Source organism: Motacilla alba, chromosome 7, assembly GCF_015832195.1.
Source record: "Motacilla alba alba isolate MOTALB_02 chromosome 7, Motacilla_alba_V1.0_pri, whole genome shotgun sequence".
Classification (NCBI taxonomy): domain Eukaryota; kingdom Metazoa; phylum Chordata; class Aves; order Passeriformes; family Motacillidae; genus Motacilla; species Motacilla alba.
Genome location: NC_052022.1, coordinates 15,848,762 through 15,862,230, shown reverse-complemented (window position 1 = coordinate 15,862,230; position 13,469 = coordinate 15,848,762). Strand labels below are relative to the sequence as shown.

The 13,469-nt window shown below is 60.0% G+C and overlaps 2 protein-coding genes across 7 annotated transcripts; one reads left to right on the top strand and one right to left on the bottom strand.

Moving 5' to 3' along the window:
* The first annotated feature begins 1 nt into the window (after position 1).
* Positions 2–7,008, top strand: ABCB6 (ATP binding cassette subfamily B member 6 (Langereis blood group)). 4 transcript variants are annotated; one of them, XM_038143174.1, is made up of 20 exons: positions 2–225; positions 1,080–1,611; positions 2,152–2,289; positions 2,569–2,758; positions 2,964–3,056; positions 3,313–3,505; positions 3,592–3,713; positions 3,796–3,905; positions 3,974–4,039; positions 4,175–4,300; positions 4,389–4,465; positions 4,570–4,633; positions 4,730–4,815; positions 4,905–4,962; positions 5,135–5,239; positions 5,639–5,813; positions 6,098–6,210; positions 6,311–6,405; positions 6,576–6,644; positions 6,735–7,008. In XM_038143174.1, the coding sequence occupies exons 2-20, from the start codon at positions 1,096–1,098 to the stop codon at positions 6,859–6,861; spliced, it is 2,523 nt and encodes an 840-aa protein (XP_037999102.1). In that variant the 5' UTR covers positions 2–225; positions 1,080–1,095; the 3' UTR covers positions 6,862–7,008. The 4 variants fall into 4 exon arrangements, 2 of the variants coding, with proteins under 2 accessions (XP_037999102.1, XP_037999103.1); XM_038143175.1 differs by lacking the exon at positions 2–225 and adding an exon at positions 357–440; XR_005257621.1 differs by lacking the exons at positions 6,576–6,644; positions 6,735–7,008 and having other exon boundaries at positions 5,639–5,755.
* A 341-nt stretch (positions 7,009–7,349) lies between these two features.
* Positions 7,350–13,385, bottom strand: ZFAND2B (zinc finger AN1-type containing 2B). Of its 3 annotated transcripts, none has more exons than XM_038143219.1 (9): positions 13,036–13,385; positions 12,189–12,283; positions 11,629–11,760; positions 10,862–11,013; positions 10,315–10,422; positions 10,079–10,148; positions 9,468–9,544; positions 8,792–8,873; positions 7,350–8,539 (listed from the first exon to the last, which is right to left on the bottom strand). In XM_038143219.1, exons 1-9 carry the CDS (start codon positions 13,088–13,090, stop codon positions 8,501–8,503), a joined length of 810 nt encoding a protein of 269 aa, XP_037999147.1. In that variant the 5' UTR covers positions 13,091–13,385; the 3' UTR covers positions 7,350–8,500. The 3 variants fall into 3 exon arrangements, with proteins under 3 accessions (XP_037999147.1, XP_037999148.1, XP_037999149.1); XM_038143220.1 differs by having other exon boundaries at positions 8,792–8,870; positions 13,036–13,370; XM_038143221.1 differs by lacking the exons at positions 7,350–8,539; positions 8,792–8,873 and adding an exon at positions 8,931–8,967 and having other exon boundaries at positions 13,036–13,383.
* Positions 13,386–13,469: the final 84 nt, after the last annotated feature.

Below are 13,469 nucleotides of genomic sequence, written 5' to 3'. Positions count from 1 at the left end.
ACAGGGGCTATATTTATCGCCGAGAGGGCAGTGCCCTGTCCTGCCTGACCTCTGGAGGCCTCGCAGGGGCTCCTGCGGCTATCACGGCTCCGCAGGGCCGGGCTGGCGGCGGCGATAAGCGGCAGCGGGGCGTCTCACGTCGGAGGCGGAGACCCTCCGTGGCTGCCGGTCTGGGAGCGTGCCCCACGGCACCGACCCCTCCTCATCCCCGGCGCTGCGGGGGAGGTCCGTGCCGCCCGGGGCTGGGCCCGGGGCCCCGGGGAAGGGACGCACGCAGGGTTGCGGTGCCGGTGCCGGTGCCGGGGAGGAGGCGGGCGGGCCGGAGTCGGCGCGGGGCGGGGAGCGGGGCGGGGCGGGGCGGAACGGCGCCGGGGCCCGGCTGGCAGCGGCGGGCGGCGGCGCGGGGCCCGGACCGGGCCAAGGCCAGCGGCTCAGGGCAGGTGAGCGGACGCGGCGGGGCCGACACGGCGGCCGGGCTGATACGGCGGCGACGGGGCCGCGGCCGCCTGTGCCGGGCCTGAGCGGCGCCGGGACTGCCCGGGCATTCACCCCGCGCGGCCTCTGCCTCGCCCTCCGCGAGTTTTTCCTTGATGTGTCCCTGTCTTTGCCCTTGCCTCTCCCCTGCACGGCCTCGCGGTTCCCCGAGCATCCTCTGCATCCCCGTCCCCTCCCCCACCCGCCCCTGCCGCTGCATCACCGCCGTTGCTCTCTCCCGCTTGAGACCGTTCCCAGCTTCACTCTGCCTTCCTGTCCCCGCGGCTCCCGCTGTTCTCGTGGCCGAGGGCATCCTCAGGGGCCCGGGTGGCTCTGGAGGGCCCAGTCTAATGTTGTGCCCACGTCCGGGGCACACAGCAGGTGTGGTGCTCACGGCCATCCCCATGCAAAGCTGGCCCTGCTTGCAGGCACCGCTTTGTGTGTCCCGCATGCAGCGTGTCCTGTGTGTCCATGTCCAGCGGTACTTGCCCCTGCCCGATGAGGGGCCCTGCTGCTTGGCCATGCCGTCCCACTCTGAGTCCCTCTGTGCAGGTGGTACCACAGCCCATCCTGAAACCTTGCCTCGGGCTCTCTTCTCTCCACAGCTGGTGACCTGCCAGGATGGCCGTGCTAAGGGGCTACTGTGAAGGAAACAACTCCATCACCCAAGCCTGGGTCCAGCAGGGCTTCCAGCCCTGCTTCTTCTTCACGTTGGTGCCATCTGTGCTGCTGAGTGTCTGCCTGTTGCTGGGTGCCCTGCAGTATGCCTGCTATGCCCGCTTCAGCCGTGCCATGGAGCCCAAGTACATTCCCCGCTCTCACCTCTACCGTGGCCAGGTCCTGCTGTCCCTGTTCCTGGCTCTGCAGCCCTTTGGTGGGCTGCTGTGGCAAGGAGTGGGGCTGAGACAGCTCTATGGGTATATGTTGCTGCATGCCTGCCTCTGGGCCCTCAGCTGGGGCTGTGCCATTGCCCTCCTGCAGCTGGAGCATACCCGGGTGCTGGCCCATGACCGAACACGGGGCCATGGCACCGTCCTCCTCCTTTTTTGGGCACTGGCCTTTGCTGCTGAGAACCTGACCCTGGTGTGCTGGAGGAGCCCTCTGTGGTGGTGGGCATTGGAGGACACCAACCAGAAGGTGGGCTGGGGATCTGTGGCCAGGGAAAGAGGGCGAGGCACTTTCGGGAGTGGGAGGGACTGCAGCATGGTGGTGTGGGGCTGGAGTTTGTATATAATGATCTGCCATGCCCATGGTGTTTACAGTTCTGGGTTGCACCCACACATCTGCCAGATATTTCAGTCCCAAGCTCAGTTATCACACATCTCTCCATGCCTCCACCCATCTCAGGTCCTGCTTCTACCCAGCTCAGAGCCAGGTGCAGAAGTGGGGGTGTTTCCCTGCTTCCCACAGCCCTTTGCCCCCATGTACCCCTTAGGGTAGGTGCACCCTGAGCCAGAGGGCATGGAGACAGATGATGCGGGGAGGAAGGAAGAAGTCTGGGTGCTGCCTGAGGTGCTGTGCTCAACCAGGGACTCCCACTGAGCTGCATGGGTGTCCCCTGGCACACTGCACCCCATCCCCATGCTCTGCTCATTGTCTCTCTCAGATCATACCCATCCCATGCTCAGGGTTGTGCTGAGGGCCAGCTGAGCTGCTGAACTCTCACTCTCCATTCAGGTGCAGTTTGGCTTCTGGCTGCTGCGTTACATCTGCACATTCATGCTCTTCATCCTGGGCATGAAGGCCCCGGGGCTACCCCGTAAGCCCTACATGCTGCTAATCAATGAGGAGGAGCGGGATGTGGAGAATAGCCAGGTAAGTCCTGGGACTGAAGCAGTTTTAGGATATGGCCGGGAAGGAGCTGGGGATAAAATGGAAATACAGCTGCCCTGGGATCAGCATCTTCATGAGGTGTGAGAGGACAAGGTTTAGGGCTGCCCAAGCTCCCTGCTTGCTGTCACTAGGATGCATCCCTGTTTGGAGGATGGAGTGGCCACTCTGGAGTGGGACTGGTTTTCTTGGGGTGTTGCCCAGGACCATTGCCAGCTGGATTGGGCTGCCAGGGCAATGACTCCTTGGTCTGCTATCCCCCAGCCACTCCTGACTGATGCCAGCAGGACCACCTCCACCTGGAAGGATTTCCGGAGGAAGCTGCGGCTGCTGGTGCCATACATGTGGCCGAGGGGCAACCACCTGCTGCAGGGGCTGGTGCTGTTCTGCATGGCACTCATGGGGCTGGAGCGGGCGATCAACGTCTTTGTCCCCATCTACTACAAGAACATTGGTGAGGCACCTGGAGCTTGGTGTGTGAGGCTCACCACAGCCTCACCAAGTGCAAGAGGGTGTTGAGGTGACCTGGAGGGTTGCAGGGTTTGGAAGGAGCAGAGTCCAGGGTGTCAGGGTCCAGCACTGGCTGCTGGGCTGGTTCCCACTGGCACCCTGGGATACTCCCTGTCCCTCCATCCTGACCCTTGGCACACTTCCCACAGTGAATGAGCTGACAGTGGGTGCTCCCTGGCACACCCTGGCCTGGACTGTCTGCAGCTATGTGGGGCTGAAGTTCCTGCAAGGTGGAGGTGCCGGTAAGGACCATTGGGAAGGATGGGGCACTGATGAAAGATGATATTGGGCACATCATACCCCATTTCTGGGGTGGCCAGGGAAGCCCATATGCCCCATCACTGCTGCTCTCTTGGAATCAGCAACCTGGGATGGTCCCAGGTTAGGGAGAGTGAGTGGGCTTCATCCCAAATCCCCCTTTCCCAGCTGGACTTTTGGAAGTCTGCTGCATGCCCCAGCGAGGCTGATCTCGGTTGACCTTTCAGTGTTGCCCTGCAGGCTCCACTGGCTTTGTGAGCAACCTGCGCACCTTCCTGTGGGTGTGGGTGCAGCAGTTCACCAACAGGCAGGTGCAGGTGCAGCTCTTTGCCCACCTGCACGGGCTGTCCCTGCGTTGGCACCTGGGGCGTCGCACTGGTGAGGTCCTGCGTAGCGTGGACCGCGGCACCAGCAGCATCAACAGCCTGCTCAGGTCAGTGTGCCCGTGGTGGGTGAGGGGGTTGGCTGGGCAGCCTCACCGAGCTGGGCTGATGCCCCATTTCCCTTCCCACCCCCCAGCTACATCATCTTCAGCATTGTCCCCACCATTGCGGATATTGTCATCAGCATAGTTTACTTCACCTCGGTCTTCAGCGCTTGGTTTGGCCTCATCATCTTCGTGTGTATGAGCCTGTACCTGAGTGAGTGGGCGGGCTCAGGGTGCAGGGCTGCCGGGCTGTGGGGTGGCAGGAGCCTTGCAATGCAGCTTTTTCCTGTCCACAGCTCTGACCATCTTCATCACTGAGTGGAGAACCAAGTACCGTCGGGACATGAACACACGGGACAATGAGGCCAAGTCCCGGGCCGTGGACTCGCTCCTCAATTTTGAGACGGTACTGTAGGAGTTGGGGGGGGGTCACTGAGGACCGCTTGGGTGCTGATACCAGCTCTGCTCCTGTAGGTGAAGTACTACAATGCAGAGAGCTATGAGGTGAACCGCTTTAACGATGCCATTGTCAAGTACCAGGTACGGGGTGCTCAGTACCTTTAGGGGCACCAAGGGGGAAGAAGCCAAACCTCACAAGCACCTGTGGGGATGATGGAGATCACCATGGGTCTGGTTTGGAGGCAGCAGCATCCCACAGGACTTCGTCTCTTCCAGGTCTCAGAGTGGAAGGTCAGTGCCTCGCTGGGCCTCCTCAACCAGACCCAGAACCTGGTCATTGGCCTAGGGCTGCTGGCAGGGTCCCTGCTCTGTGCCTACTTTGTCACCGAAAACAAGCTGCAGGTGAGGCTGGTGCCAGCCTGTGCAGACCTCTGCTGAGGCAGGGCCCTGGGGCTGATGGTTCCAGACCTCTATACCCTGTTCCTTCCAGGTGGGGGATTTTGTCCTCTTTGGCACCTACATAATCCAGCTCTACACACCACTCAACTGGTTCGGGACTTACTATAGGTAATGCTGGGAGGTGTGGAAGTGCCTGGTGTCCCCCTCTCCATGCGTGATTGGGTCGGTATGTGCTCCCCCAAACCCTTTTCTCTGGTCTTTGCCCTCTTCAGGATGATCCAGAATTCCTTTGTGGACATGGAAAATATGTTTGAGCTCTTCCACGAGGAGCAGGAGGTGGGTGCCACCTTTCCTGGACCTTGCTCCCTCGCTGGGCCTGTGGTCCTGCCCTGGGGATTGGCTGGCTCCGAGCCTGAGCCTCTGCTTCGACAGGTGAAGGATGTGGTGAATGCCAGCGACCTGCGCTTGGAGGCTGGGCAGATTGAGTTTGAGAACGTGCACTTCAGCTACATGGATGGGTATGGGGTACTGGGCACAGGGTGGGACCTGCTACAGGGATGTGGGGCCATGGAGTGGCCCTGAACCCCTCTCCATGCCCCTCTTCCAGGAAGGAAATCCTGCAAGATGTCTCTTTTTCTGTGATGCCTGGGCAGACCCTGGCTCTGGTGAGAGCAGGACTGTGAGTGCACTGTGGGAGGGAAGGATGGGGATATAGAAGCTGGAAAATATGAAGGTGGGAAGGACAGTCCCCAGCAGGACCAGCCCTTTCCTGTCCAACCTCTGGCCTCCAGCAGCTGGGAATTGGCCATCTCTAAGTCCCTTTTCCTTTGTATGTAGGTGGGACCTTCAGGCTCTGGAAAGAGCACCATTATCCGTCTGCTCTTCCGCTTCTATGATGTACAGGGTGGCTGCATCCGCATTGATGGGCAGGACATCTCCCAGGTGAGGGGGAAGGGCCTCCAAGGACTGGGGAGGACACATCAGCTCATCTGGGCCTCGCAGCACTGCTCAGTGCAGGCACCAGCGCCTCCCCAGGGCAGGGGTGAGCATGCAGCCCCCACAGCCCCTTGCAGGCTGACGGCTGTGCCAGAAGTGGCAGAATGGCACAACTGTGGGACCCCAGGCTGAAATGCTGGGTACTGGCCACAGCTCCTTGGGAAGGTCTAGGGCACTGTCAGGGCCCCCCACTGCAGAGTGGAGACACAGCTGAGGCTGTGGTGCAGGGTGACCCTACAGCACATAGCTTGCAAGGAATGGGGCTCATGGCTAGGTAGGATTAGGTTTTGGAGGGATCTTTGCCTTTGGTGTGGGTCTGCCTGAGCCCTCTCCCCTGCCTCCCAGGTGAAGCAGGCTTCGCTGCGTGCTCACATTGGGGTGGTGCCCCAGGACACGGTGCTCTTCAACGACACCATCGCCAACAACATCCGCTATGGACGGATCCTGGCCACTGACCAGGAGGTACAGGAGGCAGCCCGGGCTGCTGACATCCACGACCGTATCCTTTCTTTTCCTGATGGTGAGACCCCTGCAGTGCCTGCCATCCCATGGTCCCCTAAGACCTTCTAGCTGCCCTCACAGGTATCCTTGGGTGACATCTCCCACGGGGACACCCGTGCATGACTTTGGGTCTTGCTTTGACTTTCCAGCCTTCTTTCCAGGGCTAGATCAGCCCCTGGACAGGGATAAGCTGAGGCTCCACCATGTGGCTGTGTGGTCGCAGCAGGACCTCCCAGGGCAGCAGGTCCCCATCTCCATTTCAGAGGGCACCAGCACATCATGTTTCTGCTCTTGTGGCTGCAGGATACAACACGCAGGTGGGAGAGCGGGGGCTGAAGCTGAGCGGGGGTGAGAAGCAGCGCGTTGCCATCGCACGCACCATCCTGAAGGGTCCCCACATCATCCTGCTGGATGAGGTAACAGCAGTGGCCCCAGCCCAGCCTTACCCAGCTCTGCAGCAGCCCCCACGACCTCTATCCCCTCTATCCCTGCCTCATGTTGTGTCTCACCTTGCAGGCCACATCTGCACTTGACACAGAGACTGAGAGGAACATCCAGGCTTCTCTGGCCAAGGTCTGCGCCCAGCGCACCACCATCGTTGTTGCACACAGGTAGGGACAAGGGGAAAGGGCTGATTGGGAGGTGCTGACCCTGCAGAAAGGGCACACAGACCTGCCCCCAGCTCAGGAGGTGAGAGCCCCTGGGGTTACAGCTCCTGGCACCATGTAAACCCTCAAGAACCCTCTGCCACCCAAGTCAGGGTAACACCTTTTCCCTGCAGGCTCTCCACTGTGGTAGGTGCAGACCAGATCCTGGTGCTTAAGGATGGGCACATTGTGGAGCGAGGGAGGTGAGCACAAGGGGGAGGGCTGGGGGAGGGAATCCCCTGCCTGGCTCTGGGGCCAGCTCAGGACCCTGCATCCCTCCGCTCTCCTCACAGGCATGAGGAGCTGCTGCAGAAAGGAGGTGTGTACGCTGGCATGTGGCTGCAGCAGCAGAATGGGGACGAGGGCGAGAGCAAGGAGCACCGCACTGAGAAGCCTCAGAGCAGCAAGAAAGCGTCATGAATGTGACCAGGAGTTCTGCTGTGACGCTGACTTGGGTCCAGGCCCCCACACTGCCTGGGAGTCTTTTGCTGGCTGCAGGCAAGGGCCCTGCCTGCCCTTGAGCTGCAGGGGCTTGGTTGGACACTCCACTACATTTGTACGTGTTTATTTTGCTGTTGTGTAGTTTCTTAAACCAGGTCCTTCCCAGCTCCATGCCTGTGTGCTCTGGGCAGGGTAGGTGCCTGTTGGTGGGGGCAGGCAGGGTTAGTGCCTGGGCCCTTGGGTCAACTGGCAGCTCTGCCACGAGGCTGAGCTCCTTGGGCTTAGGTGGGCAAGGGGTTGAGCAGGCTGTGAGCGCCTGCCCCACCCCACACAAAGGGCTGAGCTTGGCAGGGGGCTGCACCCCAACAGCAATGGAAGAGCAGGACAGCAGGTGTCCCCTCACCCCTATGTGCCCCCCACTTCAACCACCATCCACAGAGATGTGCCACTCTGGGCTGGACACCAAGTGACTGCTCCCTCAGGTACCTCTGTACCTTGTGCTATGCTTTTATTTTCTCCCAAGCAGCACTTTGACAAGTCTCAGCATTCCCTGGACCCCACCTGAATCCCCCTCCCTCAGCTGCTCAGAGCAGGACAGCCCAGTCCTGTGCAGAACCAGGCCCAGCCCTGCAGGCAGGAATGGTTGCAACAGCAGGTGGGAAAGCAGCACAGCTCTGCATGGCTGCAGACCTCCTGTAAGAGGCCAGCAGGACAAATCCCCTCTGCCCAACCAGGCTCTAGGCGCAGGGCTTTGGTTGTAGGGAGGGGTTCTGTGCTACTGCTACCTAGGAGGGGATACCCAGCAATACAACTGGAAGAACAGAGGCATTCCTACCCCAGCAGCATTTAAACAGGGCCCTGTTTAAGTTTAGGGCAGCAGAAAGGCAGCTGCAACCATACCATGTGAGCGATGCTGCCATTCAAGTCACTGCCAAGGTTACTTATTATATTAAACCAGAAAGGAAATGCATCTCCATTCAGTCTCAGAGAGGTCTTGTGCCCCAGCCGAGCAGGGTAAGGCCCAACGTGCTCTTGTACATGCAAACAGCAGGGAGGCACCGAGGGTGTGGGGAGCAGGGAAGGGGCTGCTTTCACGCTGCTGGGAGGCTGCACATTCAGCCCTGCCGTGCCCAGGCAAGACACCATCCCAGCCATTTGCTCTTTGCTGAGGGGCTGGCACAGCCCTTCCCAGAGGATGGAATCCAGCCCCCCACTACAGAAGGCAGCTACATCCCAGCTGTATGTCTGAGCATGCACAGATGTCCCCACACAGCTCTGCCCTCGCCCCACAGTCCCAGCAGTGTTGGGACACGGCTGTGGCAACTGTGGGTAAGTGCAGACCCTGGGCTGCCACTTGCTTTGGTACCCAGCCCCGTCCTGTACACTCTTCACCTCCCCAGGAACATCAGTATTTGCTGCACTAATTTTATATAGGTACTACGGCTGAAGTGTCAGTGTATATTTGGTTGCTTACAGCTCCCAGGGAGATGAGCTGTCCTTGGCAAGGGGCTCTTGGTACCAGTGTCCAGAACCCCACGGCATCCATGTGGGAGGCCAGAGCCGCTCCTCAGGTCACAGGCAGGATCCTATGTCCGCTGGCACACCCCGCCTCACCTGCCTATGACATGCTGCAGTTCGATGGCTTTGAACTGTGCGCCTGGAACAGAGAGAACACAGTGAGCAAGGGCAAGCAGGCTCCTTCCTCTCTCCTACAAGAGGGCACATCTAGTGCTCAGGTTCCCAGAGATGAGTGCTCAGCAGAGATGCTGCCACTGCCGCAGGCTGGGCTGCCCTCCTGGCGAGGAAACGGAGGCTAGACAGATCCCAGAGTAAGCAGAACCCAAGGAAGCCCCCTCCCTCACACAGCTAGGCCAGGATCAACCACACAACAGCGCAGAGCCTGACTCACCTGCCGCTGCGACTGCTGGTACTCGGCTTCGCTCGCTGACAGCGCCTGAGCCAGTGCCAGATCCTCCTCCTCCTGTGTGCTGCTGGGACAGTGGTGCACTGTGTGCCTCAGGCTCACGGGCTGAGTGCTCAGAGCCCTCCTGGGTTTCAGCATCTCACTGCAACCCCCCAGCATACCTTAAGGCAGGGAGCAACTGAGGATAACTTTGAACAGGCATGGGGCTGGGGAGGGAGCAGAGGATCCAGCTGGGGCTGGCAGCCAGAAATTTGGGGCAAGGAGAGGCATATTAGGTCCAATAAGTAAGATGGTGCTTTTAGCAGCACTGGGCACTGTGCCTGGGGACATGAGCTCCCGGGTGTCCTCCATGAACACCCCTACTCCACCTATCCATGCTCCAGCCAAACCCATTAGCTGACAAGTTGTCAGACAATGGTTTGCCCTACTCTGTGTGTCAGTCACCGTCCCCTGCCAGCACCCCTAGGGCTGAGGGCTTACTTGCTAAACAGTTCCCTGTTGGCTCTGGACTCTTCCTTTTTTCCCTTGTCAGCCAGAGAGGCATCATATGGGAACACGTGCTGAGAGGAATGTTATCCCAGAGCCACATGATGCTTCCCCAGGCACCTTTCACACACGGGGGAGTGCACAACACACCACACCACGTGCTTTGGGGCTGTACCTGGGTTGCTGTGCTGAGCTGCGTGCCGACTCTGCCAGGGACATCTCCAGAGCTCGCTGCAGTGCCTCTTCCTCACTCTGAAACAAAACACCTTGTCACCAGCTGGCCAGGGTGGGGGGCAGGAGGCAGCCCTGAAGCACATGTAGTGGGTACAGTCTTTCCCAGCCAAGGGTGGGCTAGGAAATCTCTCTCCAGGAGACCAGACAAACCAAGGTGAAAAACTGGGGCTCTGGACAGAGAGCAGTGCTCTCCCACTGCCCAAGGGGACACATCCCTGCTTGCTAATGCAGGAGTAGGCCAAGAGTACCAGTGGAAAGCAACTCCAGTCTCCTCGAGCCTTTGCTTGTACTGCAGAAAGACAATACCCAAGGAAAATGGTTGGTGCACTTTGTCCCTTTGGGGAAAGCTAAGCACCAAGTGCAGCTGAGAGCAGTCATTCGCAGGCACCAGAGCAAGCTCTGATTTCCCACAGAGCATTCAGGATCACTGTCTGCCAGGGAGGACACAGCTGGGAGCACAGTCACCTACAAAGTGTGGGCTAGAAAGCTTTTGTTGAGTCACTTCTTAGAGGGCACATAAACCACCCCAAATAGCCAGGCCAAGCCACTCACCAGCCCATTCTGCAGCATGACAGCTGGAGGGGAGGTGCTGCGAGTCTGCGACACAGCTGCTCTGCCTCCCCTGCAAGCAGAAGAAAAGCTGCATTATTGTCAAGGCAGGGAGCCCTAGCATGACTATCAGTGCTGCTGAGGCACAAGAAGGGAGCTGTCGCTCTGGCATTCCACAGAGAGCCAAGATGAGCCTGCTCATGCCCACCTCAGAATTACAAGTCAGGCCATCACCTTACCTGGCACAGGCCAGAGAAGAGGAGCTGTCTGCTGGCCGGGCAGCTCCGCTGCTTGATGCTGTGACTATTTTGGAGGAGGATGCCTGGGCTCTGGTAACTGCAGCATGCCTAGGACAGACAGGACACCTGTGAGAAACTGTTTACCATCATGAGCAATTCCTAGGCATTGGACACCTTGGGATATCAAGCTAGATAAGCGAGACACCTCCCTGGCTCCTCTTCCTCCCATGCTGTGGCTGTTATTCCCAAGAGTTTCAAGTGCTGTTTCTCTCCCTAAAACCCTGCACCAGGACAGGCAGAAACCAATGGCTACAGAATAAGGGGCTGGGAAAAGAAGCAAGAGCAAAGCAGTCAGCAGGCAGTACTGACAGCTTTTGCTGCAGGACAGACTGTATACTGGTGTGCCTGGTGCTGCAGGAGGACACCCTGGCACACAGGACAGGAGTGTCAGAACGCAGCAGTCCCAGGCAGTCCCAGGCTTCTTCCCTGTCATCAATCTGGCAAACACAGCCCACCCATCCCAGCCTTTCTGTTCTCAGGGCCTCACCCTGCTTTGGAAAGGGGATGCCCTGCCCCACTGCAGTCATGGTCCAGGGGGTGCCGGTGCTTGAGACAGTAGTTCTTGTGGCACTGGTCACAGATCACCTTCATCATCTCCTTCTGCTTGCAGCCAGGCTTCAAACACTTGTTGGTGAAGATCTGAAAGATGACACAGCAGTGCTGAAAAGGAGCACATGGTGTGGGGCTGTCCCTTCTCTCTATGCCAGGCCCTGGGCACTGACCAGCCTTCCCCACCGGTGTTATTTTCTGCAAAGCTCTGAAATTTGTCTCTGAATTATTTCTTGAGATAATTTATTAGTAATTCACTGGTGCTGCAGTCTCCATAGACAAGAGCCTCCACAACCACAGAATGCACAGCAGGAGAAAGAGTGCCTTGCCCAGGGACTCCTGCCTTCCATACCAGTGCAGTGATAGCCCAGGGCATTCCAGCTGCTGCCAGGCTGGATTCCTGCAGGGCCAGCTCCCTGCAGCAATTTCATCTCCTGGCAAGATGGGGTAGCTAATTGCCAATTGCATTTTCCTAATAGCAGCCTGTAGTTTACCATCCTTATGTTCCAGGTGGCTGCCCAGCCCCACCCCATCACCATCTTGCTCCCCCGACAGCCTCCACAAGGCCCTGCAGATGCCTCCAGCTCAGCAGCCCTCCCTGGATCAGCCTGTGCCAGAGATAGCACCAGGCAGGGCTGAATCTGTGTTGTTTTCACCCCATTGCCAGGCTCTGGCAGAGCCCTGGCAGAGCCCCACAGTACATACCTTGCGCTTGCGTTGCGCAGGGTCAGACTTGCAGTCACGGTCAATGTGCTCGCCCACCACAACATCAGGCATCTCCCCCCGCCTCACAGGGACTGGGGTGTTGCAGAGGGGACACACTGGGACCTGCACGTCCTGCAGAGACAACAACAGGGAGCTGGGAGCAGGCAGCTGGGCAATCTTGCGCGCTGCACAGTCATCCCTCTCCCTTCCAGGACCTGCCCACCATGGCTTCCACAGCTTCAGCCACAGTTTGAGATCCTGCTCTTGACCCTGCGACCAGCTTGCACAGCAGGTGCAGAGGCACAGACATACACTCTGGGAAGGGAAGATGGTGTGGCTGGGAGATGCCCAAACCACTTCACCCAGTGGGAGAGGGAGGGCTGAATGTTTGTGGCACTGAGATGCAGATCCTGGCTTTTAGATACATCTTCAGACTCAGTACACATCCCAAGGGGGACTGCTCAAGCGACCAGAGACACCGCAGATTATTATGATCAGTGCCTAGAAAAGCTCAGCAGCTCCATGCAGGAGGGTGTATGAGATCTGCCCCCTGCACTTACCTTCTTGTAGGCAGAGGTGCAATTGTGCTGGGCATAAGCGATGTGGTCCGTGCAGAAGATCTGCTCACAGGCATCGCACTTCAGGGGAAGGAAGTCTAGGAGCAGGATATGCCATGGGCAGAGAGCATGGAGATCAGCACTGCCCACCTGCAGATCAGGGGCCTCCCCGCCTTCCCAAAGTCAAAACAGTGAGCCGCGGCAAAGCCAGGGCCGCACCTCTCATCCCCCAGCAGGAAAACAAAAGGGCAGCAGGTGCATAGCCACGTCTTCAGAAATACCCAGAGCTCCTCCTCAAAACGTGCGGTCTCCGAGACCAGGAGTAGCATCCTAAATCACAACAAGCTCCCTGCGGGCCGCCGGCCTCAAACCGGTGGGAAGTGATGCTGCCACAGTCGCCACGGGCTTCACCCACCGGGATAACCGGGCTATGGAGGGGTCTCAGCGGCCCCGCCGCGTGCGGCCTCCCCAGCCTGCAGCACCCAGGCCCGGCAGGGGGGTGCCTATCCGGGCTCTGCCCCGCTATTCCCGGGCAAGAGCCGCTGCCCACCCGGTTGGAGCCGCGTACCCGGACAGAGCCACCGGCGGAGACGCGGTTTACCGGCACGGACGGCCAGCCCCGCCCTAGCTGGGTGCCCGCGGGCAGCAGGAAGGATCAGGGACCCCTCCGCCACGGACATCACGGGCGACACGTCCCGCCCTCCAAGCCCCGCTCCCGAGCGGGCGCCCGGCGCCGCCCCGCCGCCTCCCCGCAGGCCGGGCTGCCCGCTCCGCGCCGCCCGGGCCCGAGACCGCGGCCGTGCCGCCGGCGTGCGAGCCGGGCCCACCCCCCGGCTCCCCCGGCGCTCACCCAGGCGCTGGCAGGCGGGCCAGGAGCAGTGCGCGCCCAGGTCCGGGAACTCCATGGCGGCGCTGCCGCCACCGGCACCGGCGGCCCCGCCGCGCCCGCTTCCGGCGGGGCGTCACGGGGCGGGACCGGGCACAGCCCCGCCTCACCGCCCTCACCCCTCCGTACGCCCTTCCTCCGGGAGCTCGGCTGGGACCCGGGGGAAGACCAGCTCCAGAGACCTGCCCGGCGCCGGGGGAAGGCTCGGGGCCAGGCGGTGTCCACGAGGGCCATCGCCAGAACCATCCTGCCCTGCCAGGCCAGCAAGAAGCGTCTGCCGCCATGGGACAGCGTGAACTTATCCCTCCCCATCCTTCCTCCCCTGCCCCAAGGGAAACAAACCACGGATCCTGCCGCGTAACAAAGCTCCTGGCTCTATTCCAGTCACCTCGGAGTCT

Bases quoted from the DNA above. Each gene is read 5' to 3' on its own strand.
- ABCB6 (XM_038143174.1), top strand. From the start codon at position 1,096: ATGGCCGTGCTAAGGGGCTACTGTGAAGGAAACAACTCCATCACCCAA. The intron at 3,906-3,973 runs GTACTGTAGGAG...CTGCTCCTGTAG, and splicing joins CGCTCCTCAATTTTGAGACG to GTGAAGTACTACAATGCAGA. The intron at 6,645-6,734 runs GTGAGCACAAGG...CTCTCCTCACAG, and splicing joins CACATTGTGGAGCGAGGGAG to GCATGAGGAGCTGCTGCAGA.
- ZFAND2B (XM_038143219.1), bottom strand. From the start codon at position 13,090: ATGGAGTTCCCGGACCTGGGCGCGCACTGCTCCTGGCCCGCCTGCCAG. The intron at 9,545-10,078 runs GTGAGTGGCTTG...GTTTTGTTTCAG, and splicing joins TCATGCTGCAGAATGGGCTG to AGTGAGGAAGAGGCACTGCA. The intron at 8,874-9,467 runs GTACAGCCCCAA...CCACTGTCCCAG, and splicing joins AGCTCAGCACAGCAACCCAG to CAGCACACAGGAGGAGGAGG.